A 23,803-nucleotide genomic window follows, 5' to 3' on the forward strand; every position below is an offset into this window, starting at 1 on the left:
AATTCAAATCTATCGTAACAATCACAATTACTCATAAATTTTTAAGCCCAAATCTCTTGCTGAGGTGGAGAAACTTTCAAAAAAGAACAAAAGAACAAAGAAAACAAAGAAAACAAAGAAAACAAAGAAAAAGGAAAAACCACTTAACACTGCAAAACAAATCTTTGGTAGACCTATGAAAAACTATCATCTATATCTTAAATTCATGCTAAAAGAAATGTATTCAACTTTATAACCATCAAATAATATAATCACATTCAATAAATATATCTTAACGTGCCTTATCACTTCAGTTACAAATAAAAATAAACTCCACTAAATTATTCATTTCAATATAAGAAAAAACTACAAAAACTATCAAACCAAAATCAAAACTAACATATTCAACACTAAAACTAACCAAGTCTCGAAAAATTCAACCTTATCTAATCAAACTTATTCTATATTTAAAAATTTTAGATATTCTATATCAACTGTAATGATAACAAGAAAGAAAAACATATTTCAATCAACAATTTAACAAAAAGGTCCTCAAAAGACTAAACTCCCTTGAGAAACAACTTACTCAGCTACCACTTTATAATCCTTTCACTGTTTAAAAATTACAAATCACACAATGTTCATTTTCTACTCCAAAAAGCCCAAAGAAAATATCATGAGGTACAATGTAGCTTATCCTTGTGTTGCATTCATAGTATTACCTCCACAATATTTGTTGGATAAATCTCCAAAAGTGCTTCTCGAAAAAAACTAAAAAACCAACATGAAAAAGCGTCAAAAACACAACCAGATTCTACCTATATTTGACCCTTCAATCATTGCTACCATCAAGGCATGACTATACATATTTGGACTTGTAATACCAAATTCATATCGTCCATTCTCTCATCCATATCACAAAACCAATCCCCACAACCACCACAACAACAACATCAATGTTCCGCCGTGGACCGAAATCGCACAACGCTGCAACTCAAACCCCCTCCATCACAACTGCCACACAGCTTCTCAACACTATACTCGTCACAAGCTCAGCGTCACGTCCCAACCCCGTCACATACTCCACACAATACGACTCCCAATACCTACTCAAATGTGCCACCTCGGTGCACTATCATTCATTCATCATCACTTTCTTCTCGCACTCACCCACGTCTCCCCTTCGTCCATCAACTTCCAAATGACCATTACCGCACCCTTCATCTCGTCTTCGTCTTGCATTCATAACAGCCAACTGAAACCACACACTCCTCAATACCATCACATCATTCATCCCCCCCCCACCTCCTTCCACACTTCCGCTCTACCCTGCCCACCATCACTGCGTCCCTACTCTCACAGATTGCTCCCATATTGCCCCCCCACCCCCGCGCGACCTCCACTCCAACATGCACCGTCTCCGCGTTCTCACATACAACATCTCCAAAGCCCCGCCATTATGCTCTCATCCAAATCTTCCACTCCACGCTCTCATCTTCAACCTTCGCGTTTCCGCAATGCTTCTCTGCCCTCACCACATATCGGACGGAAATCCCACACACCCTCGTCCCGCTTCTGGGAACTTCTGTAACTGTCAACCTCCGTCCCTCGATTTACACTCCCACCACTTCTACCCTGCTGCTGCTTCTGCGACCACGTCATCGGGGCCGTCCAAGTCTCCTCGCTACAAGCCCTCCACCGGTTCCACCACGCGCTAACCGACCTCTCCGCCCACTTCCCACATTCCTTCCCACTCAGCCCTGTACCCATCTTAACTGTGCGTCCGCTGCCTCACTACCACACCGCCCCTCCCGGGTCCGCTTCTACTCTCTGCAGCCACCATTCTGCTGCACATGAACTCTACTCCAAACAAACCCTGACAGCTCACACAATGAAGCTTCGTCCAATGCGCACCTCACAACCCCGGCCCTATCCATCCATTTCACCTCTGCCCCTCCTCTCCCACAAACCTCACCACACACAACCCTCTAAATGTACACTGCCTCTCATTCGCCCAAACTGCGCACACGCCTGCCACGCATTCACAGTCTCCTACTCTTCCTATGTACGACGTCAACCTCGACACACGCTGTTCACAACGTCAAGCCACGCCACAACCAACCCCATGTTGCACTCACCCAACACCCATGTCAGACTGCTGGCTTCACGTCTTCCTCTTTCTCGGTCCGCTTGTACTCTGGCTTCAGCTCATACGTCCCTTGATTCGCGCCTCTTTTGTTGTAGATGCACAGGTCATTCAGTATTTCTTTCAGAAACGCCTGCACACACCACAACCACCACCAACTCATCTTGCATGCTTCTCTGTGTCACCCACTTCCCACCCATACCAACAAATCATCCACCTCCTTTCCCCACCGCTGCACGTCTGCACCTCTGCACATCGCTGCGCAACGGATCGCCCACCCGTCTTCCAGCGATCCGTCAACCATGTCATCGCCCACGCCGGATCTCGCTTCACTGCCCACGCACAACATCAACGCTTCTAAACCCCCCACTTACCACAGGCTGGTCCGTTTCCTCCACCAGATGCTTCAGCGCCCAGTTAGGTCGCTGCTCGAAAAGCTTGAACACGATCGCTTCCAGCTCCACTCTATCCCTCCGGATTCTTTTCCCTTCCGGAGCCTTCACGGCGCTGCTTATCGGTGCCTTCTTCTTGCTGTCCTGCAACCACATGGCCTTCATGTCAAACATCTCCCCATCCTACTCCCTCACCATGTCTCCGCAACGCTCCACTTCCACATCATACGTCAACTCGTTCCAAAAAACCCACGCCAACTCATATCCCCTGCAAACTACCACTTTCATCACCTACCCCAACAGCACTACAAACCAGCCCACACCCTTGTCATCACACCACCTCAAACTCGCATCTCATCTCATGCAACCACCAACCACACCCAATCTCATTCCTCAATCTCGCATGTCCACCCTCCGCCTCGCCTCTATCCCTTCTAAACCGCACCTCAAACCGTGTCACACCTACTCTCGCCTCCACTCCACTCCATTCTACTCCACTACAACCCTGCTCTTATACCCCACTCCACCACACCCGCCACGGGGACGCGCACCTTTCCAGTGAACGTCGATGTCGGCCAAGCATCGATGGGAGGCGGCCTCATAAACCCTCCGCGATCGTTCGATAGCACCTGAACACGCACACGCCATCCCGCTCAAAACGTCATCCACTCACCACCACGCACATGTCCGCATACAACCCCACCATCCCACTACGTCTCACTGCATCGGGACCGCACCAACCACACCTGTGTCGTCCTCGTTTTCACCATCGACTTGTTCAGCCGATCCCTGCACAGCTTACGATACTCATCATTGTTCCCGATGTTCGACGGCTTCATGTCGAATTTGTGCTCCACCTTGCCCTCCACCTTCAGTTTCCCTGCGACATATTGCAATGTGGATCACCAATGACCTGCATCAACCATTTAACCTTGACCACTTCAATGGACCTGCCCCCACAACTCCATCCTCGCTTGCCCGCACACACAACCACCGCCCCTCCCACCCATACATCCACATGCCTGCGTCTGTTTCCACACATCCGCCTTTCCAATCCTCACACCACCACATGCTGCTTCCTCATCCTCTGTTCATGCCAAATCGTCAACATTCCATGCCCCACCTTGCAAAACTATTGTGTCCTTACCTTGAGTCGTCTCAGAAAATATATGCATGGGCACTAGATCCTTCGTCACGTTCAGATTGTAGGACTTGTGCGGAGCCACCAGGTCTTTCTCCGGCAGGGTCATCATGAACTGCGCACACCAGCGTACCAACCCCTAATCACCACCCTGCCTCCCCCACCTCACCCACCGCACGTCGCGGCGACACAAATCCCCCGTCGCATCACTCCTCCAACCACCAAACACACAAAACACCGACAATTCATGCCGTCCCACCCGGACCAACCCCTACCGACCCTCGCAAAACCATCAACCACCGGCTCACTAAAACCTCATTGCCCATGCAACCCATTGCTCCAAAAACCCTCGCTGTCCCACTGCTCAAGCCCCCACAACCTCGCACTCCCAAACCACGCCAAATTCCTGCCCACACGTACCTCCACGCTGTCCGAGTTAGGGTTCAGAGGATCCATGGACATGGTCACCTTCGCCAGGACGGGTGCGCCATCCTGCTGCTTCAACCACTGGTGCCCGACCAGGGGAGGCACTTTCAGCAGCCATACAGACTTGTCGGCGCCGGTCGTGTCCAGCAGGTGCAAACCTCCAGGCCCTCCAAACACGCCCCCCTCACCGTCGTCCTTTCCAGTCCCCGCCATCGCTCCAACCCCAAACAGCTCGATCGACGCAGAATCACCAGGCCCGCCCCCGAAACCCAACCCCAGGGACCACGCCCAACCAACTCCCACCGCCACCACCTCTACACCACCAGACACAAATCAAGGCTGATATGTGGCAGGAGGGACTCGGGGAGAAACCGGGGGATTGGTTGATCGAGGACTTCGCAGCTCCCGATGAGCTGACGACCTTTCCCTTCAGTCTAGAAGCATCTCTCTCGACTGGTGCCCCCTACCTCTCTCCCTCCAATGAGAACTTTCTGCCTCTCTTCGAAGCATCTCACTGTCCCTCGACGTGCACAGCTCGGAACCAGGGAAGGGATCCAGGGGGTCGGATCCCTCACTAGGCGAAAGTTACCTATATAAAACTAGCAGATATACGAAAGATTGTAGTGGATCCTATATGAGTGCCTACAGTGGACTTCCGCGCGTTTTTAAAGGCTTGAAGGGGAATATATCGCAGAACCAAAGCAGGGATGATGTTGCAGGCCCAAGTGGCACTACCGCATCATCGTCAGCGAATGTGGCGAGGGCCCGGTAGCGTGATCGGCGAAATCCTGCCCACAACTTGGAATGTCCAGGTCTCCCCTCCTTCTGGGTCCCTGCTTCCGCATTCGTCGCTGTGATGCGAAGTCGTTAGTACATTTTAGGTGCGATAGCTGCGCCTCTCTGATGTGCTCGAGAGGTCTGCAGTCACTGGCAGAAAGTTTCGGTGACAGGTGCTTGGTCGCACCTGACATCAACGTCGGAATCGCGAAGTTGTGGAGCAGGTGGTGACTGGCACGGTTCCTATAACCGAACCGCGTTGACGCAGTGTTTCTTCTCGGAGAATTTGGAGGCTGTGGGTGTGTTGAGATCGGCACTCGGGTGCTTGCCTGCGTGCCTGTTCCTCAACACGAGAGCAGAGGATACGTATTGTTCACGCCTGGTTGCAATTGGGTCAGAATATAGGAGCACAAGGAAGAACGAGATATATGCGTTTTCAGATGTTATCAGTCGCGCGGCAGCTCCATTGAACGACCGACGCAAACTGGCGCCCATCTTACAAGCATCCCCAATCGGCAGCAACAAGTTTTATCTTAGTTGCCATGGCCTCGGTTTTCAAACTACCCACCGATTTTGTCGCTCGGGGATCTGGCATGTCGAACCTCGCTTCCAAAAACGCTCACCTAGCTGATCGGCATCGGAGAGTGAGCTATGGGGAGTGCGTAAGACAGAGAGCTAGATTCCCAGGTGCGACGAGCGCCAAAAGGTGGGCAGGACTGGTGGCGCCGCGAGTTCCCTCGGTTGCATCATCGCCCATCGCAGCAGAGGATTGCACGTGAGCATAATCCCTTTCGCCTTCCCAACTGTTTGCCCATGCCCGCACACTCGAGAGTCTAATCGGATTGTGCTGCCGCTGTCGGTGGTGTCGTCGTACTTCTGATACTCTGTTGACTTTTCGGTTTCCGTGATTGTGATTTTTTTTACGGCAATGCGCTCCTTTCATAACCCCTTTCAAAACCCCATTCGTGGATGACCTCCGTGGATGTGGATCGTGCAGAGAATGCAGCGTGGAGTTGCGCACGACCAAAGGATGCGGGCTCGGAGTGTCCCGATACCCGGACTTTGTCTACGACGCAGAGGGGGGTGGCGGTAGTGGCAAGGCCGTGAAGTTGTCGGACGGCCGTTGGCGCGTGCATTTCGATGCAGCGGAGCTCCACATCCCGGATGTTAGCTTCCGCACGGCCACTCTCCTGGGTGTTCCCATCCCCCCACCTATCAGGATCGAAATCGTCACAGACTCTTTAGAAGGCACCGTGGATCGCGACATCGGCAAGGTGAGCATCTGTTTGCTTCCAGGTCTCACTTTTTGTGACTTCGGTTGGACCTCGACGCCACGGTTCGGCCCCTTTGGCGGGTGGGGAATGTGGCCAGAGCGGCCAACTGATCAGAGCAGGCACTTTTCTCTCCCACCCGTGAATGTTTTCGTTTGATTCAATCTTTTCGCGAGGATCGAGGTTGGCATAGCAAGGAGAGGTGGCCGACTCACTGGTATTGACGAACTACGTGCTGCGCATCTCGAACTTGTTCAAGTCTTGCCTCCACCTGCCTGTCTCAGTTCATGTAACTGGATGCTTCGGAACGGGTATTGGAAGATCGACCATTTGGTCTGTAGGATCCGTGCATGAGGGACAGGGTGAGATCTAATTCCAATCCCACCGTCGTGACATGGCTGAACAGATAGAGCTGAGATTCCAGTCGAGGTTCTACTTCTCGGCTACGCGATTTTACGAGCCACCGCCTCTGGTGGTGGATACGGTGTTGACGACAGAGACCACGTACGGTGAGTTCCGAGGGGGGGCGGGAAGCCGGCTGGATGCGGACGGAAATTGCCGGTTGGTTGGGGTGGGTCGTCTTGCGCCAATAGGCGACTTCTTCATGGACCGAGTCTTGATGCTGCCTTCGGATTGCTACGCCAGCATGACAGCCAGGTTCACCTTCACCTCGTAGTGGGTGCGCAATTGATGCAGCGTGTGTTGAAGTAGCCAGCGCATTGGCAAGGGCATGCAGAAGACCTCAAACAAAGTGAGAGAGAGCCAGCGTTGGCACAGCTGTGAGAATGCTTGCGTTGGTGCCCATGTCTGTGATTTTGGATGGGCGAAGAGGGGCACGATGGAGCGTTCCTTGAAGATTAGCAAGTGTCTGAATTTGGTGTGCGAGTTTGTGGAGCGAGGAGGGTTTCAGCACACGACGATGAGATGTGTGCAGGGGGAGCGGGGCATGAAGCCCATGAAAGATGGCGGACAGAATATGCAAAGGCATATTCAGTCGTAGAATCCCTCACAATAATCTCTTCGCAGACATCTGATAATACAGGAACGATGTGGGGTAATTCAACATGGCCTCTGCGCAAGAATGATACGCACTCAACGAATAAAGATCTAAATTTTTTATTTCTCTTCCTTGGAACTGGAACCTGCTCACCTTTTCTCTTCGAGTCTCCCATTCAAAACATCCAACTGAGCCATATTGCCATGTTTAACGACGACTATCCATTTATCCACTTCCACACGCATGAAGTGAACAGCGATTCGTTGCATAACTTCCTTAAACATTACGTTCTCAAGAGAAAGTAGTTCTGCTTGCTACAACTAATTAATTTTTGACTTGGAGATTGGTCTTGGCACTAGAAATTTATTACCATTGCGAAATGTCAAAGTATCTATTATAACTAGTTTTACACATGACATGTAAGAGACACAAGCATAGAAAATAATTAGGAATAAGGGAATTTAAATCCACACAAAAACATGTAAAGAAAATAATAAAAACGAATCTCTAAATCCCCCATGATAGCGTATGTCCTTGGTGTTTATACTGAAACTACACATATCTTTCTTAAATTCTCTGCTATTTTACTAATTATCTTCTAATTTCAACAATGACTGGAACTAAAGGTATAATTTCAATTCCAATAAAAAGTAAATAAAACTACATGTTAAATCGCAGTATCTGATATTTTCTTCAACAACATGATCTTTATTTATTATGCTACCAAATAAATTAGCACCGCTTTGAAATTGGTGCAGATAATCACAGACCTCTCAAGAAGAATTTTAAAAAACAATTCAATTTCTACAAAACCTTACGTTTCATAATATTTCATCTAAAATAAAAACATAACACTTTCAAAAAGTGAATTTTGGAAGATTCTTAAATGTAGTATATTCAGTGAGGCTGTTTTTGTTTCCGTCTTTTCTATACATTTAAACTCTATTATTAATAATGGTGTGAAATTGATTTTATTTTGATAATCAAATAAAGAAAGATAAATTACTAAACTTATATTACAAGAATGGTTTAAGTATGTTTCTATGTTTAATTTATTTACTGTTCTGTCTGAATTCGACAACTGTAATTGCACCGGTAGTTTTGCCAATTTTACTTCAAATCTGCAGTCCGAATCTTATGTCGGATATATGCAATATTGATCAAGGACTAAACACAAAAACAGAGGAAAATTATGGGAAATCAAATATTTAGAACTTAAAGACCACTCAAACACAACAGACTCAATCGCCCGCCCCGCATTCGGCCATGCGGAAGATACCCGTCGGTTCTCCCGGCGCACTTGGACTGTGCGATATGCATCATACTGTGTGTGTGTATGTGTTTCGAGTTTGGAATCGGCCAAATTTACGCATGAGTGCGCTTGATTTGTGTCTGGTGGTGTAGAGGTGGTGGCGGTGGGAGTTGGTTGGGCGTGGTCCCTGGGGTTGGGTTTCGGGGGCGGGCCTGGTGATTCTGCGTCGATCGAGCTGTTTGGGGTTGGAGCGATGGCGGGGACTGGAAAGGACGACGGTGAGGGGGGCGTGTTTGGAGGGCCTGGAGGTTTGCACCTGCTGGACACGACCGGCGCCGACAAGTCTGTATGGCTGCTGAAAGTGCCTCCCCTGGTCGGGCACCAGTGGTTGAAGCAGCAGGATGGCGCACCCGTCCTGGCGAAGGTGACCATGTCCATGGATCCTCTGAACCCTAACTCGGACAGCGTGGAGGTACGTGTGGGCAGGAATTTGGCGTGGTTTGGGAGTGCGAGGTTGTGGGGGCTTGAGCAGTGGGACAGCGAGGGTTTTTGGAGCAATGGGTTGCATGGGCAATGAGGTTTTAGTGAGCCGGTGGTTGATGGTTTTGCGAGGGTCGGTAGGGGTTGGTCCGGGTGGGACGGCATGAATTGTCGGTGTTTTGTGTGTTTGGTGGTTGGAGGAGTGATGCGACGGGGGATTTGTGTCGCCGCGACGTGCGGTGGGTGAGGTGGGGGAGGCAGGGTGGTGATTAGGGGTTGGTACGCTGGTGTGCGCAGTTCATGATGACCCTGCCGGAGAAAGACCTGGTGGCTCCGCACAAGTCCTACAATCTGAACGTGACGAAGGATCTAGTGCCCATGCATATATTTTCTGAGACGACTCAAGGTAAGGACACAATAGTTTTGCAAGGTGGGGCATGGAATGTTGACGATTTGGCATGAACAGAGGATGAGGAAGCAGCATGTGGTGGTGTGAGGATTGGAAAGGCGGATGTGTGGAAACAGACGCAGGCATGTGGATGTATGGGTGGGAGGGGCGGTGGTTGTGTGTGCGGGCAAGCGAGGATGGAGTTGTGGGGGCAGGTCCATTGAAGTGGTCAAGGTTAAATGGTTGATGCAGGTCATTGGTGATCCACATTGCAATATGTCGCAGGGAAACTGAAGGTGGAGGGCAAGGTGGAGCACAAATTCGACATGAAGCCGTCGAACATCGGGAACAATGATGAGTATCGTAAGCTGTGCAGGGATCGGCTGAACAAGTCGATGGTGAAAACGAGGACGACACAGGTGTGGTTGGTGCGGTCCCGATGCAGTGAGACGTAGTGGGATGGTGGGGTTGTATGCGGACATGTGCGTGGTGGTGAGTGGATGACGTTTTGAGCGGGATGGCGTGTGCGTGTTCAGGTGCTATCGAACGATCGCGGAGGGTTTATGAGGCCGCCTCCCATCGATGCTTGGCCGACATCGACGTTCACTGGAAAGGTGCGCGTCCCCGTGGCGGGTGTGGTGGAGTGGGGTATAAGAGCAGGGTTGTAGTGGAGTAGAATGGAGTGGAGTGGAGGCGAGAGTAGGTGTGACACGGTTTGAGGTGCGGTTTAGAAGGGATAGAGGCGAGGCGGAGGGTGGACATGCGAGATTGAGGAATGAGATTGGGTGTGGTTGGTGGTTGCATGAGATGAGATGCGAGTTTGAGGTGGTGTGATGACAAGGGTGTGGGCTGGTTTGTAGTGCTGTTGGGGTAGGTGATGAAAGTGGTAGTTTGCAGGGGATATGAGTTGGCGTGGGTTTTTTGGAACGAGTTGACGTATGATGTGGAAGTGGAGCGTTGCGGAGACATGGTGAGGGAGTAGGATGGGGAGATGTTTGACATGAAGGCCATGTGGTTGCAGGACAGCAAGAAGAAGGCACCGATAAGCAGCGCCGTGAAGGCTCCGGAAGGGAAAAGAATCCGGAGGGATAGAGTGGAGCTGGAAGCGATCGTGTTCAAGCTTTTCGAGCAGCGACCTAACTGGGCGCTGAAGCATCTGGTGGAGGAAACGGACCAGCCTGTGGTAAGTGGGGGGTTTAGAAGCGTTGATGTTGTGCGTGGGCAGTGAAGCGAGATCCGGCGTGGGCGATGACATGGTTGACGGATCGCTGGAAGACGGGTGGGCGATCCGTTGCGCAGCGATGTGCAGAGGTGCAGACGTGCAGCGGTGGGGAAAGGAGGTGGATGATTTGTTGGTATGGGTGGGAAGTGGGTGACACAGAGAAGCATGCAAGATGAGTTGGTGGTGGTTGTGGTGTGTGCAGGCGTTTCTGAAAGAAATACTGAATGACCTGTGCATCTACAACAAAAGAGGCGCGAATCAAGGGACGTATGAGCTGAAGCCAGAGTACAAGCGGACCGAGAAAGAGGAAGACGTGAAGCCAGCAGTCTGACATGGGTGTTGGGTGAGTGCAACATGGGGTTGGTTGTGGCGTGGCTTGACGTTGTGAACAGCGTGTGTCGAGGTTGACGTCGTACATAGGAAGAGTAGGAGACTGTGAATGCGTGGCAGGCGTGTGCGCAGTTTGGGCGAATGAGAGGCAGTGTACATTTAGAGGGTTGTGTGTGGTGAGGTTTGTGGGAGAGGAGGGGCAGAGGTGAAATGGATGGATAGGGCCGGGGTTGTGAGGTGCGCATTGGACGAAGCTTCATTGTGTGAGCTGTCAGGGTTTGTTTGGAGTAGAGTTCATGTGCAGCAGAATGGTGGCTGCAGAGAGTAGAAGCGGACCCGGGAGGGGCGGTGTGGTAGTGAGGCAGCGGACGCACAGTTAAGATGGGTACAGGGCTGAGTGGGAAGGAATGTGGGAAGTGGGCGGAGAGGTCGGTTAGCGCGTGGTGGAACCGGTGGAGGGCTTGTAGCGAGGAGACTTGGACGGCCCCGATGACGTGGTCGCAGAAGCAGCAGCAGGGTAGAAGTGGTGGGAGTGTAAATCGAGGGACGGAGGTTGACAGTTACAGAAGTTCCCAGAAGCGGGACGAGGGTGTGTGGGATTTCCGTCCGATATGTGGTGAGGGCAGAGAAGCATTGCGGAAACGCGAAGGTTGAAGATGAGAGCGTGGAGTGGAAGATTTGGATGAGAGCATAATGGCGGGGCTTTGGAGATGTTGTATGTGAGAACGCGGAGACGGTGCATGTTGGAGTGGAGGTCGCGCGGGGGTGGGGGGGCAATATGGGAGCAATCTGTGAGAGTAGGGACGCAGTGATGGTGGGCAGGGTAGAGCGGAAGTGTGGAAGGAGGTGGGGGGGGGATGAATGATGTGATGGTATTGAGGAGTGTGTGGTTTCAGTTGGCTGTTATGAATGCAAGACGAAGACGAGATGAAGGGTGCGGTAATGGTCATTTGGAAGTTGATGGACGAAGGGGAGACGTGGGTGAGTGCGAGAAGAAAGTGATGATGAATGAATGATAGTGCACCGAGGTGGCACATTTGAGTAGGTATTGGGAGTCGTATTGTGTGGAGTATGTGACGGGGTTGGGACGTGACGCTGAGCTTGTGACGAGTATAGTGTTGAGAAGCTGTGTGGCAGTTGTGATGGAGGGGGTTTGAGTTGCAGCGTTGTGCGATTTCGGTCCACGGCGGAACATTGATGTTGTTGTTGTGGTGGTTGTGGGGATTGGTTTTGTGATATGGATGAGAGAATGGACGATATGAATTTGGTATTACAAGTCCAAATATGTATAGTCATGCCTTGATGGTAGCAATGATTGAAGGGTCAAATATAGGTAGAATCTGGTTGTGTTTTTGACGCTTTTTCATGTTGGTTTTTTAGTTTTTTTCGAGAAGCACTTTTGGAGATTTATCCAACAAATATTGTGGAGGTAATACTATGAATGCAACACAAGGATAAGCTACATTGTACCTCATGATATTTTCTTTGGGCTTTTTGGAGTAGAAAATGAACATTGTGTGATTTGTAATTTTTAAACAGTGAAAGGATTATAAAGTGGTAGCTGAGTAAGTTGTTTCTCAAGGGAGTTTAGTCTTTTGAGGACCTTTTTGTTAAATTGTTGATTGAAATATGTTTTTCTTTCTTGTTATCATTTTAGTTGATGAGGAGAACAGAGTTTTCTAATTGAAGATTGAAATCGAAAAGAGGAGTTTGGATTAATTGGAGTTGTGGTTAGGTTGCGTATGAATCGAGTTAGGTGTGTTTTATTTTTTTATTTTTTTTGTAATATGTTAAGTTATGAAAAGTTACAAAGCTCAAAAACTTTTGCCGTAGCAAGCATTTGGATGATACTTTGCAAGCAATCCATTTTGTTTTCTTTAGCCATGAAGACTTTTTTTGATTTGGTATTATGAATGATTAGTTCATTTTCAGCATTTTATACACAGGCAAGTTCAAGAAAATCCTCGTCTTAGGTCTCTTTCTGTGGAATTTGTGTTTCCTGCATTGGAGTGATCAAATCGACATCTTTTGGCCTTACAGGAGCTTGTTATTTGCTTCTCAAGGCTCTTATTGAAGTTGATCTTCTTGAATCTTTTTTTTGAACTCCAAATTTTTGTATTAGTTTGTAAATTCGTATAATTTTGTGTTGAATAAGTAATTTGCAATTGTTTCTTAAGAAATGTTAATTCTTGCTTTTGGTCAATTTCATGGCAATTAACTTGTCAACTTTATTAATGTCTATTTTTTGGTGTTTATGCTTATTGATTGCATCTTGAAGTTGATATGATGGGTATCTTCTTTTAAATTGTCTAATAATTGTAGCATCCTTGAATTAGATTTTCGATGGTTCATGTGTTAAGAGCATCAATAAATGAATGTTTGTTAGCTCCAAATTCCCTTTGGTTTTTATAAGGCTTTGTCCAATAGAAGCAATATTTTTTTCAAGCCATTTTTGTTATATCTTCAAAATTGTGTAATTAATTTTTAAAAAACCTTTCTTATCATTTAAGCTTTTTGAATGATTTGTGAATAAGAATTGAGTTGTTCAATGCTTTGTTAATTAAACGTTTGTAATTTTGGAGCATATCTAATAAATAAAAAAAATATTTTTTTTAATCAAAATCATATGCAATGGTGATAAAAACTAGTTAAGATTTCATTTTTATTCTTTTTGGGATCTCAATTTGGCATTAGGCATGTATTATTAAATGTTATATAATAAAAGAGTTCATTTTTGTCCATATAATATGTTTTTCATGGTTCATACAATGCTATCTTTTTTGGTAGTGCAAACGACTCTAGTTCAATGGTTGCATTGTGAACAAAACCATTTTTGCTAAGCAACGTCACTTTTTGAAATTGTGATGACTTAGGAACTTGGATAGCAAATAATTGGAAAATTCATGGACCTCGTCAACACCTAATTGAATGCCAATTTTTTATTTTTATTTTTATTTTTATTTTCATAATCACTTAATAAAGCTGCTAGATAAGCTTGGCATTGAAGCATTTAGTTTGTAAGAACTATGTCCATTTCAAAAAAAGTAAATGTGCAGATTTTTTTTCTAATATATTTCATATTCTCATATTTGCTTCTCTTTAGAATGTTTTTAATAGTACCTTGAGATTCAACTTTAAACAAACTAAATTGTTGTTTTGTCCATTTGGCCAAGTCTTTTGTTAAATTTTAGAATGGAGTTGTTTATGCTCACATTTTTATAGTTATTACTTGTTGGTTAAATTTCTTGTAAAAAGGTATAACATTACTAAAAACTTGACTTGTGAATATTGTTGATCAAACAAAGTATGTTGGGAGAAATGAGAAATGGTTGAGAGAAATAAAGAAGAATGAGAAGAAAGAGTTGATGAAGTAAGCAAGTTTAGAAGTGGAGAGAAATTGTGTGTTGAAAGAGAGAAGAAAAGTCAAAAGTCACTATGCAAAACCTCTCTCTGCTTTAATATCTAATATCTTCCACTAATTAATCTATCTTTCAAATAGAATTTTAGAAATTTCTATGAAGAAAAAATTATATATATATATATATATATATATATAAGGACTTATTAAAGCCACACCTCTCTTCCTACTAAATGATTGATTTTGTAGAAGTTCCATGTCCCCAATTCTGTTTCTATTTCACATTCTTCCATTTCCATCCATCATTCCAACCTCCCCACCCCAACCCCACTCCCTATGTTTTGGCCCTATCATGCCATCCCTACCCCCTTTGTTCCAATCCCACTACTATATCTTGGGTTGCCTTGTCCCAACTTAGCCACCTTGTTGATATTCCAAAATCAAGCATTATAATTTGTTTAAATATCATTTTTTTTTCCCTTCAATTTCTTAAATCTTAATTATATAATAATAGATTGATTATGAAAAAAATAAAAAAGATAAGGGTTGAAGATGAAGAAAGAAAAAAATAATAAAAAAATATATCTTAGATACTTTAGAAATTATTACTTAAAAAGCATTTAAAAAAATAGTACTTAAGTTGATATGATATATCCAAGAAAACAATTAATTATAGTTTGTGCATAGGTTTAGTATGTATACTAAAAGCTCAAACATTGTAAATATGATAAATTAACAAAAAATTATTATTATTATTATTATTTATTCTCTATTTTTTATATTTGTATACATTTTTTTTACTTAAAATATTTTATTATTTCTAAGAAGCTGGATTTTATAATTCTAATACATGAATAGTATTTTAAAAATGTAAGACACATTATATAAACCAAATACATAAAGAAAATTATTTCTTAAAGACTAAATCAAACAATATAAGCAAACTTTTTAAATAAATTATTTTAAAATTTTTATTATATAATTATTTCATTGATCAATTTAATTTTTTGAAATATATCTTATGAAATTAATATTGATCATTGAATAAATAAATAAATAATATGCATGAAAAAAATAAAAAATAATGACTTATTCAAATTTAAAAATTAAAAATGCTTTGTGTGGATCAAGGATGGAGAGGGGGGGGGGGTTGGGACGGGGTGGCAGGGTCAGGACAAGGGGGTGGGGTTGGGGTGGAGTTGGGATGGGAACGGGATTGGGGACGTAGAACTTGTACAAAATCAATCATTTAGTGGGAAGGGAGTGTGGCTTCAACAAACTTGGGGTGTGGCTTTAACAAGTCCCATATATATATATATATGAAGTAGTTTTTATTGTGTAGTAGAGAGTATCATTATTATCTGACATATCATAAATTCTAAGAATCTATTTGAGAAGTTCACTAAATGAGAAATTAGTTGACAAGATTGAAAGGCAGCTTGATCACCAATTATCTCATCAGTCTTCAACCCAATGTGTATCATAATCACAGCCCCATGAGTTCTTAAACATGTGACCCCAAAGAGATTCACTAGCGTTTAACCCCAACAAGCTGATGTCTGGGGTGAGTACGAATGCAAGTAGTGAGGGATTTTTATTGTTTTTGTCGAAAGATTAAACTTCCTATTCTTCTGGACTGGGGCAATGAATATAACCATCAATGACCTAAAAAACTGTACCTTCCTCTGAAGGATATTAATACTTCGGACAAGTCCAGGGCTCAAGATAGTCATATACAAATAAATGAGAAAAGTAGCCAAGTTGGATTGTTGTTCGTCCAGCTGCTGTTGATGATAAAGCTGAAAATAGAACTCCGTACTTCGAGCAACATGGATTCTCTATGACAAAGAACGTAGCATAGTTTCGCAGCACCCTCAGCGTGCACCTCCATGGGCAGACTCGATCGAAGAAAAACAAAGCATCAAATTGGGTTTAAGATTGAGGTCGTAACTTCTGTGAAGAATTCACCTGGAGTTGCTGTGTCTGGGTTGAGCTGGACAAGGTGAATTCTGATCACGCGGCAGAGAGAGCGTGATTGGTATTTCATCTGGCAACTCGATCTTCACGACGCAGAAACCAGGGGATTAGAAGTGCAGTGGAGGCAGTTGTACTAAGTTACAATTGGAGACGAAGCTCCAGAGAGCCGGACGATGGGTGAGTAGCCTACAGCTATGAGCCTGCGAACAGCAAAGCTCCAACGCATGGCACTTCTCCCCAGCTCGATCTCAAGTGGACTAAGTCTGAGGCATCAGACTCTTCCACACCTGTCTGGAATTTGTGCAACAGTTTGCGGAGCAAGTTTACAGAACCATGGGAAGTGACGTTTTGGTCGTCGAAGAAAAACAGCATGAACCAATGAGTTAGTGGATCATGTCAGAGCGTCGCCCAACCACTTGTTCCGTAACGATGAAAGTGTTCCTTGGAGAATCCGAGGATTGCAACACCCTCAACTTGCTAGCTTATCAGTGTTGTGAACTAGGAGAAACTAGGTTGAGATTAGCCAGCCAGCGGAAAACTCTTGACCACAATTGCTTCGAAAATGGAATTTTCCTTGCTCTTATATATTGTAGCTGAAACAACATATGAGCACTAAGTAAGCTTTGAACAAAATCAGCTCCTCATAGATTTCTATCTGTATTTGATCCTAACTGAACCGCCTCATTGTGAGCTGAAGAAACCGCAGAGGCAAGCTGTAGCTTGGTGCTTTTACTGTACAGGGTCTGGGGAGTACACATAGAGGCCCCTTTATGTGATTAAAGTTTCGTATCTTTGGAAAAGTGTGTGATTAGCTACAAAATTTTATGCTCTCATCTGTATCCCGCAAGTGAAGTCAGCTGTATGAGTGAAGTCGATGGTCTGCACCGGGCTTGAGCTCTCTAGTTCTAAAAGTATCTGTTACATACACAAACAATCACGATAAATGGAGCTGTTAGTTAATGCATGTTATTCATATGTCAAGGTCATTCAACAGAATTGCTGTGATTAAATTTAGTTATGCTGAAATATTCCGTACCAGTTTATTTTGCCCTGGTTGAAGTAGCGGGCCGGGAATGTATAGTGTACACTGCGGGCCCATACTCTGCAGTTGAGGAGAACAAGGATTAAATGAATTCTAGAACTACAAATGGTTCTGAACCCTTGAAGAAACTTTTCGTAATTCGTAGAAAATAATGCGAACAACCCATTTTTAATAGAAACTCAATTGAATAAAACAAAGACAATTGTAGATGAATCTAAGAAATAATGAATTTTAATGATAATTTTAGAAATTCACACATATATAAAAAGTACCGGCCAAAATCTCCCCAGGTTGAATCCATTTATGAATGCGACCCCTTTGTTCCAGCCTCTTAAAGACATGAATGTATCACTGGGCTGCGTGACGTTGAGAGTTCCCTCATAGAAAACAGGGCCATTTACAAGATCCACTGCCAACAGCCAACAATAGGTTGATTTATTCACTCGCAATGCTTTATAATTACCGTTTCATAATCTGCAACATTGATTAAGTTGATTAAACCGAACGAAGTAAGGACAAAGGTCTGACAGATCTCTGCCTTAATTTGATTCAGCTGAGAGAATGGTCGAGTTATGCTGCTGATGGAAAAAGTCGTGAAAGTTTCAAAGCTGAAGGTTCCTTAATCATAATTTTACAAAAAAGTTTCAAATATGGGCAATAAAATATTCAATTAATCTGATTGTGATGCTAGGTCCTCGGCATCCAGCTAGGAATGCAGTCAGGAGTGCTTACCAAACGGACGTACGAGTTGCGGAGTTCGCTTTATTTTGGTTGTGATTATCTCATCCAGTTCGAAATGTGGAGGGATAGTCTTCTGAAAAGCAGATGGCTTAAGGCCTCCGACACTGTCAAGTCCGATTGTGTGTACACTCCAGCCAAGTATCGGATAATCATCTAGCAATACAGCCTCGGTGATTCCCTGTTGTTACCAAACATCAAAAATTTTTAATCACGACCAATTTTCTTTGAAGTTTGAAAATCCTTTTCAAGATAAACTTTACTGCACCCACGTAGAGCCAGTATTGGATGTCTTTAAACCGACATAGCCAGGTTACGATACGACAATCTATGGACTTCTCTTTAATGACAAACTTGAAAAGAAGAAAGCAGAGGTAGTACTTTGTTTTCACCGATGAAGAGTCCATAATTTACACGCCCCATGTTCTCAACCTGTCGGATCATACAAAAATATCATTACATTCTGGAAGAGAACCACTACGCTAATTTTGTTATCTCAGAAGCCGACCACTTAAAAATATATCATACCGGTTTCCACCAGCGTAAAATCCTCTACTTCAGCTACTGCAAAAAACTCACTCACAAGCATTACACATCGTACATAGAAACTCTTAGGTCACAATCCCTTGGGTGATCTGTGGACGCACCAGAATGTCAAGCTGTAAACCCGATACAGAAGCTGAAGCTGGCAAAGTTAATGTATTTCTGGACCACCGTTCCAATGTGCCCAAGAAAATCCGGTTGTTAGTGGCACTTCCAACGAATACTTGTGCTCTATCATACACCTGCTCCCAACAACCGCCCCAACGAATTATAAATTTTACACAACTTAATATCATGTCTAGTACTCTAAATCCATATGCTTCAATTAAATCACTTGAGCGTGGGAGAAAATTTTCCATGCGATGAATAAACATAATACTAAATGAATAAATCATACCTCCACTACAGAAAGCCTACTTCCTGGTCGTGCGTAGGCAGGAAGATATGAACGGTACAAAATAAACCCAGAGCCCTGTTGGACGTTCAAGAAGTAGAGGTTGAGTGATTGATACAGAAGTTATCAATTTCAGCACGAGACAATACAAGATCTATCAACATAATTTCCCTCTGATGCAAATGCATTTGTTGAACTTCGAACTCTATGAACTTTCTTCACGGTTGATGCAAACAGAAATAGTAGCTCAAGATAGATAACAATTACTTGTCTGAGTTGTTCCATTGGCATGGGCCACTCCAACTTCATACCGCCAGGAGGAGTACTGACAACCTTCAAAACATCAAAAAGCGAGCCCATTGCTTTCATCGTCACTTCTCCATACGCGGTTCGTTGAGGAAGGGGAGGGGGGTCAGGCAGTCTTCCAGCAGCGTACTTGCTAAGCACGTTCCTTATTTCTGCACCTCAATTTAAAGTCCAAGTAAGGTGGAGTAAAGAATGTGCACAAGCGGGGAATAACCGAAATGATGAATAGACAAATAAAATCAAAAATAGATTTGTGATAAGAAAAAGAAAAAGAAATCGTCGAGCTTGTGCTTTCTGCTTTCGCCACTGGTTTCGACGACTACCATACATGAAAAAAGTCAGGACATCATGTTTGAGCTACACGATTACAAAATTAAAACCAAGAATTCATTACATTTGATCATGTTGGAACAAATACCACAAACTGCAAGATAAGATCCCTACCTTGATATTTGACACCGCCAACATCTCCAGCCTCCCCAATCGGAGCATCCTGAAGACAGTAAACGAAGATTAATAGATTTAACTATGAAAAATATTTGAGTGGCATGTGTCTAAAATTGAAAATTAATCTAACCCTTTGCCACTTAATGTGAGCATCACACTTTTACAGTGCCAACAGGTAGTCACATAAGTGCTTACATAATCATAGGATGTAATATCTGGTTGGAAATCAGAAGGTCCTGTCCCTGTGTTGGCCCCACTAAAGAACCCAAAATTCGTTCCTCCGTGGACCATCTGCAACCAAGGCAAACAAGCAGAATATTTCATGCTGAGTGGAGAGTCTATGATGGCCATTTTTCATGTGATACTTGAAGTCATAAAAGCTTAACCATCCAAATACGATCAACGTTTTATCACATACCGTAAAAACATTTCCCGAGAAGTTCTCTTGCATGCTATGGGAGTAAAAATATGACATACGGTTTTTTAACTCACATAAAGTACAACAGAAGCATTGAGCCTTAATATATTATCCAGGGCTTCTGCAGTAGACTTTGCATCGGTTTTGGCCAGTTTCTCTCCCCAATGGCTCAGCCAGCCCGTATAGAACTCCCTGAGAAATAAAAATGCAGCACGGCTCATAATTCACGCAAGATATCAACATCATCTTGCTCATGAACTTGACGAGAAACTTCACAGAAATAGAGGCTCTTTCGTACGCAACAATAACATTTTTAGCAAAAATTAAAATAAAACCAATGTGGCGCTTACGTAGCAAGTGGTGGTGACATTCCAGGGGGATTGTGACGTTTTTGAAGAGCAAATGCAGAAGCCGGATCGGAGCCTGTTTGAAAATTTATGGCTGGTGATCATGACAGAGAACAAAAACTTCATGAGATCCTTGATTCCATATTATCCCATTCAGTAACTGAACAATTGAAAGCATGTATATGGCCTTCACGCTTTTAACCACGACAAGAGGCTGAGAATGGAACCAAGCAAATTACGGAAATAAGAAAGTGCGAGTCGATCACGAATTTGAAAATCCATTACATTAAGAATAGGCATGTGGAAAATCCCCTAAAGAATAACCGGAATGGTCCACGGTCAAGATACTCTCCTAAGAGTCAGGTGGAGTTGTTTACATAATCCAAATTACCTGCCAACACACCAGCTTCTGGTAGAGAGCCATCGCGTATATTCTCTTCGACTGCACCATCAGTTGTATATCTGTACGGAATAGACCAATGTTGAAGTCCACGACATCTACAAGTTGAAGAAAACGCCTGCAGTAATTCGTAAATTATATACAAGGCCAGTCCTTGTACTAAGATTAAGGGACCAAGCGGAACACATTATTCTCACATGATTATATCGTCACCAAGATGCAGTCTAGCTTGACTTTGGAGGAATTTAAGGTACAACTTGTCACTCCCATATGTTCCGTATTCATTTTCGATCTGATATTCAAAGAAGTGAACACAATTAAAACACAATTAAATTCACAAGTTGACCGCTGACTATTACGGCATTGATTGTCTCAAAATAAATATTAAAGAACCGCTAGAACAACGGTGCAAATATGACGCGGTAATCAGCAAAGACATACTGAGGGAAGAGTATGTAGAGTCACCTGCACCATAATCACTGGGCCGCCTGCTAAGAATAGTTCCGGCGCTACCATTGGAAGAAGTTCCTTCCACCAATTATCCACCTGCCCACCCACCAAAGGTTCCAAGCTTTCAATACTGTAGTGAGAAATCAAAGAAAAGGAGCTATTGTCCATCAGGCACACAATTTGTAACTGCGAATCGGGCCACCGAGGTTTGATGCCTATCTGCTCTGACATTTTATGCTTCATAGGCTTATATGTATTTTAACAATTCATATTCAATACTTGATGAGATCGTCAGTCACACTGTGCGCAAGGGGGAGAGGACCAGAATAAAAGTAAACTACTCACTCGGGCGAGATACTGTGCATCGGATGATCGCAGTCTCACTGAAGGTTTCAACTCGAGTAGCCAGGCAGGAAGGCCTCCCAGGTCCCACTCTGCAATCCAATATTGATCTCAATGAGAACTTCATTCATACCATAAGAGGAAATCACTGAATACTGAAGACTCGATAGACCTTGAACATACAGAAGCGAATTAAAAACCCGAACTCTGGATCATGCGTACTCACACGGACTCCCATACCTCCGCACATGTAAGGTCCGATGCGAAGCATAACCAACAAATCCAAGCGATGGGCCAGCTTCAAAAATGACAATAGGTCTGCGGAGCCGTTAAAGTTGAGGTGACCAGGTCGCGGTTCATGAAGATTCCAAGGGACGTAGGTTTGTATTGTGTTCAAGCCCAATGATTTTACTCGAAGTAGTCTATCCTCCCAGAGCTATCGACCAAAACACAAAAACCGCGGACATTAAGAAACATGAGTTTAACCTCAGAAGAAGATTATATTTTGACTCATCAAAATTGATACCATGAGTTGCCCCATCCAACCACAACGAGGGCCGTTAGGAACTTGCCTGTGGGTGCACACGGAAGTAGTGCAACTCGCCACCAAGAATTCGGAACGGAATCCCATCTTTCAAAAACAAATCGTTTTCAATGACGAAGCTGTGGTTTGAGGTAGATCCAGCCTACAAAATAATTTCAAGGAAAACGACGTTGTTCCACATTTCAATGCATGCTGAAAGTAAATCTATTGAGGCACTCGGGAAACTTGAAAAAACCAAATAATAGTTCACAAATCAATCTTAGATAATCCTTAATTGCATGAAAACATCCTCTGATCATTTCCAGATTTTTTAGAGGTTCGAAAATCGAAATCGTAGGTGAAGGGAGTAAAAGCTAACCATGACGGAAGTCCAGAGGCAGGGCAGAAGCATCGCCAGCAAAACCACCTTGAATTCCATCCTTTCCAAAAACATAGCCATGACGGATCTTAAACTACAGCAGAAATTGAAGTATTGCTCTGGAATTCGTCGCATCACAAACTCCGAAATTGGATACCCAACCACCGCCGACCTTCCACAGAAAGCTTAATCTACATAACAAGGACTACTTCTTCCTCCCGTTTCGAAGGAAAACATTCAATCCGCTTCGAAATTGCGCACAGATGAGCATACACCATCCACCGTTAGCTCATCTTCTCGCCTACATGTTCAACAAGAAGTTCATGCATTACTTAGAAACGTCATTCTTGCTGTGGGCCACAAAAACTCGAGCACTCGTGGAGCACAATTCCACAACTCGAAGAAACCAGCACCTCATCATCAAGCTCGTAAAACGATACACCTCTCTCAAAACAGAGTAAGCTCAACCGATCTACGCGAAGGAAAGAACAAGAACAGCCCCAGCAATACATTCACGTTAAAATCACACATTGCTCACAACACAACGTTGGCCTACAACCACGAGCCCACCGCATGAAAACCACACACAAGAACCCACGATTACAACTAACCAAGAAGGATCCAAAACATGCAGAAGAATCCATCCCTTCTCCTCCCCTTCCCACCTCTCCTCCTCTTCCTCCTCCTCCAACTAGCTTCACAAAGTACCTGAAAACTCCCGAGGTATAGATCCATGAGCAGATCCTGATCAGCTCCCATGTATCCTACCTTCACTCCGAAGCTAAAACTACAATCCTATGTTCAGCTTAAACCCACCTCCAGCTCTTCAGATTGAGTATCTTCCTCTCTTGATCTCTCTCTCTCTCTCTCTCTCTCTCTCTCTCTCACACACACACACACCGCTTCAAAAAGAAGCAATCGATGAGCAAAAGCCAGCGCAGTGCTGGCAGTGACAAATTGTGTGGGATACCGTCGCACGAAATCAGTGCTGAGTAGTTCACTGACTGAAAGAGAAGGATGGCTGCACTTGCAGAGGGGACGCAGCAGCAGCAGCAGCAGCAGGCAATTCAAGTGTGAATGAGTGTGATTTGTTCCGTGCTGGAAGTCGTGTGATGTGCGAGTGGGAGGTTGGGAGAGGAAACCGGAGTTGTCCCGGTGGGGTCAGTGGAATAATAATTCCAAGTGGCATGGCGGACAGGCAAGCAGCGTGGTGGAGAAATGGAGGGCCATCAGTTCTTCTGCTGCTTCTTCTTCGTCGCCTTTCTCAAGAGGGCCCTGGCGCTGCTCCCCATGGCAACAGACGACGAGGACACTCGAAGGGTGGAGAATGATCCTAGG

General features: G+C 44.6%; 4 protein-coding genes across 11 annotated transcripts; 2 read left to right on the forward strand and 2 right to left on the reverse strand.

Moving 5' to 3' along the window:
- Nucleotides 1-549: 549 nt before the first annotated feature.
- Nucleotides 550-4,675, reverse strand: LOC112277978 (uncharacterized). Of its 3 annotated transcripts, none has more exons than XM_090247982.1 (7): nucleotides 4,079-4,675; nucleotides 3,665-3,773; nucleotides 3,264-3,397; nucleotides 3,069-3,146; nucleotides 2,500-2,661; nucleotides 2,118-2,258; nucleotides 550-750 (listed from the first exon to the last, which is right to left on the reverse strand). In XM_090247982.1, exons 1-6 carry the CDS (start codon nucleotides 4,295-4,297, stop codon nucleotides 2,130-2,132), a joined length of 831 nt encoding a protein of 276 aa, XP_090104108.1. In that variant the 5' UTR covers nucleotides 4,298-4,675; the 3' UTR covers nucleotides 550-750; nucleotides 2,118-2,129. The 3 variants fall into 3 exon arrangements, with proteins under 3 accessions (XP_090104108.1, XP_090104106.1, XP_090104107.1); XM_090247981.1 differs by lacking the exon at nucleotides 550-750 and adding an exon at nucleotides 1,669-1,809 and having other exon boundaries at nucleotides 4,079-4,428; XM_090247980.1 differs by having other exon boundaries at nucleotides 657-2,258; nucleotides 4,079-4,632.
- A 513-nt stretch (nucleotides 4,676-5,188) lies between these two features.
- Nucleotides 5,189-7,251, forward strand: LOC112277980 (uncharacterized). The gene is made up of 3 exons (XM_024510922.3): nucleotides 5,189-5,636; nucleotides 5,859-6,135; nucleotides 6,539-7,251. Exons 1-3 carry the CDS (start codon nucleotides 5,404-5,406, stop codon nucleotides 6,806-6,808), a joined length of 780 nt encoding a protein of 259 aa, XP_024366690.1. The 5' UTR covers nucleotides 5,189-5,403; the 3' UTR covers nucleotides 6,809-7,251.
- A 1,154-nt stretch (nucleotides 7,252-8,405) lies between these two features.
- LOC112277652 (uncharacterized) lies at nucleotides 8,406-12,382 on the forward strand. Of its 3 annotated transcripts, none has more exons than XM_073531587.2 (7): nucleotides 8,406-8,853; nucleotides 9,159-9,267; nucleotides 9,535-9,668; nucleotides 9,786-9,863; nucleotides 10,271-10,432; nucleotides 10,674-10,814; nucleotides 12,182-12,382. In XM_073531587.2, the coding sequence occupies exons 1-6, from the start codon at nucleotides 8,635-8,637 to the stop codon at nucleotides 10,800-10,802; spliced, it is 831 nt and encodes a 276-aa protein (XP_073387688.1). In that variant the 5' UTR covers nucleotides 8,406-8,634; the 3' UTR covers nucleotides 10,803-10,814; nucleotides 12,182-12,382. The 3 variants fall into 3 exon arrangements, with proteins under 3 accessions (XP_073387688.1, XP_073387686.1, XP_090104173.1); XM_073531585.2 differs by having other exon boundaries at nucleotides 8,407-8,853; nucleotides 11,123-12,275; XM_090248047.1 differs by having other exon boundaries at nucleotides 8,408-8,853; nucleotides 10,674-12,275.
- Nucleotides 12,383-16,687: 4,305 nt separating this feature from the next.
- LOC112277962 (beta-galactosidase 8) lies at nucleotides 16,688-23,594 on the reverse strand. Of its 4 annotated transcripts, none has more exons than XM_090248006.1 (20): nucleotides 23,436-23,594; nucleotides 22,466-22,766; nucleotides 22,136-22,249; nucleotides 21,804-21,999; nucleotides 21,567-21,655; nucleotides 21,237-21,317; nucleotides 20,969-21,063; nucleotides 20,763-20,833; nucleotides 20,375-20,465; nucleotides 20,099-20,216; nucleotides 19,802-19,897; nucleotides 19,604-19,652; nucleotides 19,121-19,311; nucleotides 18,857-18,931; nucleotides 18,564-18,701; nucleotides 18,298-18,348; nucleotides 17,911-18,097; nucleotides 17,451-17,587; nucleotides 17,173-17,238; nucleotides 16,688-17,051 (listed from the first exon to the last, which is right to left on the reverse strand). In XM_090248006.1, exons 2-20 carry the CDS (start codon nucleotides 22,598-22,600, stop codon nucleotides 16,959-16,961), a joined length of 2,073 nt encoding a protein of 690 aa, XP_090104132.1. In that variant the 5' UTR covers nucleotides 22,601-22,766; nucleotides 23,436-23,594; the 3' UTR covers nucleotides 16,688-16,958. The 4 variants fall into 4 exon arrangements, with proteins under 4 accessions (XP_090104132.1, XP_024366648.1, XP_090104131.1 ...); XM_024510880.3 differs by having other exon boundaries at nucleotides 23,174-23,535; XM_090248005.1 differs by having other exon boundaries at nucleotides 23,077-23,530.
- Between the last annotated feature and the right edge of the window lie 209 nt (nucleotides 23,595-23,803).

Source organism: Physcomitrium patens, chromosome 26 (assembly GCF_059467195.1).
Source record: "Physcomitrium patens ecotype Gransden chromosome 26, ASM5946719v1, whole genome shotgun sequence".
NCBI classification, from domain to species: domain Eukaryota; kingdom Viridiplantae; phylum Streptophyta; class Bryopsida; order Funariales; family Funariaceae; genus Physcomitrium; species Physcomitrium patens.

What these genes read in the sequence shown, in the direction of transcription:
- LOC112277978 (XM_090247982.1), bottom strand. Translation starts at nt 4,297, where the DNA reads ATGGCGGGGACTGGAAAGGACGACGGTGAGGGGGGCGTGTTTGGAGGG. An exon ending in ATTTTCTGAGACGACTCAAG is followed by an intron (nt 3,398 to 3,664) that starts GTAAGGACACAA and finishes AATATGTCGCAG; the next exon opens with GGAAACTGAAGGTGGAGGGC. An exon ending in CATCGACGTTCACTGGAAAG is followed by an intron (nt 2,662 to 3,068) that starts GTGCGCGTCCCC and finishes ATGTGGTTGCAG; the next exon opens with GACAGCAAGAAGAAGGCACC.
- LOC112277962 (XM_090248006.1), bottom strand. Translation starts at nt 22,600, where the DNA reads ATGCGACGAATTCCAGAGCAATACTTCAATTTCTGCTGTAGTTTAAGA. An exon ending in ACTTCCGTGTGCACCCACAG is followed by an intron (nt 22,000 to 22,135) that starts GCAAGTTCCTAA and finishes TTTGGTCGATAG; the next exon opens with CTCTGGGAGGATAGACTACT. An exon ending in GCAACTCGTACGTCCGTTTG is followed by an intron (nt 17,588 to 17,910) that starts GTAAGCACTCCT and finishes GGCTGTTGGCAG; the next exon opens with TGGATCTTGTAAATGGCCCT.
- LOC112277980 (XM_024510922.3), top strand. Translation starts at nt 5,404, where the DNA reads ATGGCCTCGGTTTTCAAACTACCCACCGATTTTGTCGCTCGGGGATCT. An exon ending in ATCGCAGCAGAGGATTGCAC is followed by an intron (nt 5,637 to 5,858) that starts GTGAGCATAATC and finishes TGGATCGTGCAG; the next exon opens with AGAATGCAGCGTGGAGTTGC. An exon ending in TGGATCGCGACATCGGCAAG is followed by an intron (nt 6,136 to 6,538) that starts GTGAGCATCTGT and finishes ATGGCTGAACAG; the next exon opens with ATAGAGCTGAGATTCCAGTC.
- LOC112277652 (XM_073531587.2), top strand. Translation starts at nt 8,635, where the DNA reads ATGGCGGGGACTGGAAAGGACGACGGTGAGGGGGGCGTGTTTGGAGGG. An exon ending in CTAACTCGGACAGCGTGGAG is followed by an intron (nt 8,854 to 9,158) that starts GTACGTGTGGGC and finishes TGGTGTGCGCAG; the next exon opens with TTCATGATGACCCTGCCGGA. An exon ending in CATCGACGTTCACTGGAAAG is followed by an intron (nt 9,864 to 10,270) that starts GTGCGCGTCCCC and finishes ATGTGGTTGCAG; the next exon opens with GACAGCAAGAAGAAGGCACC.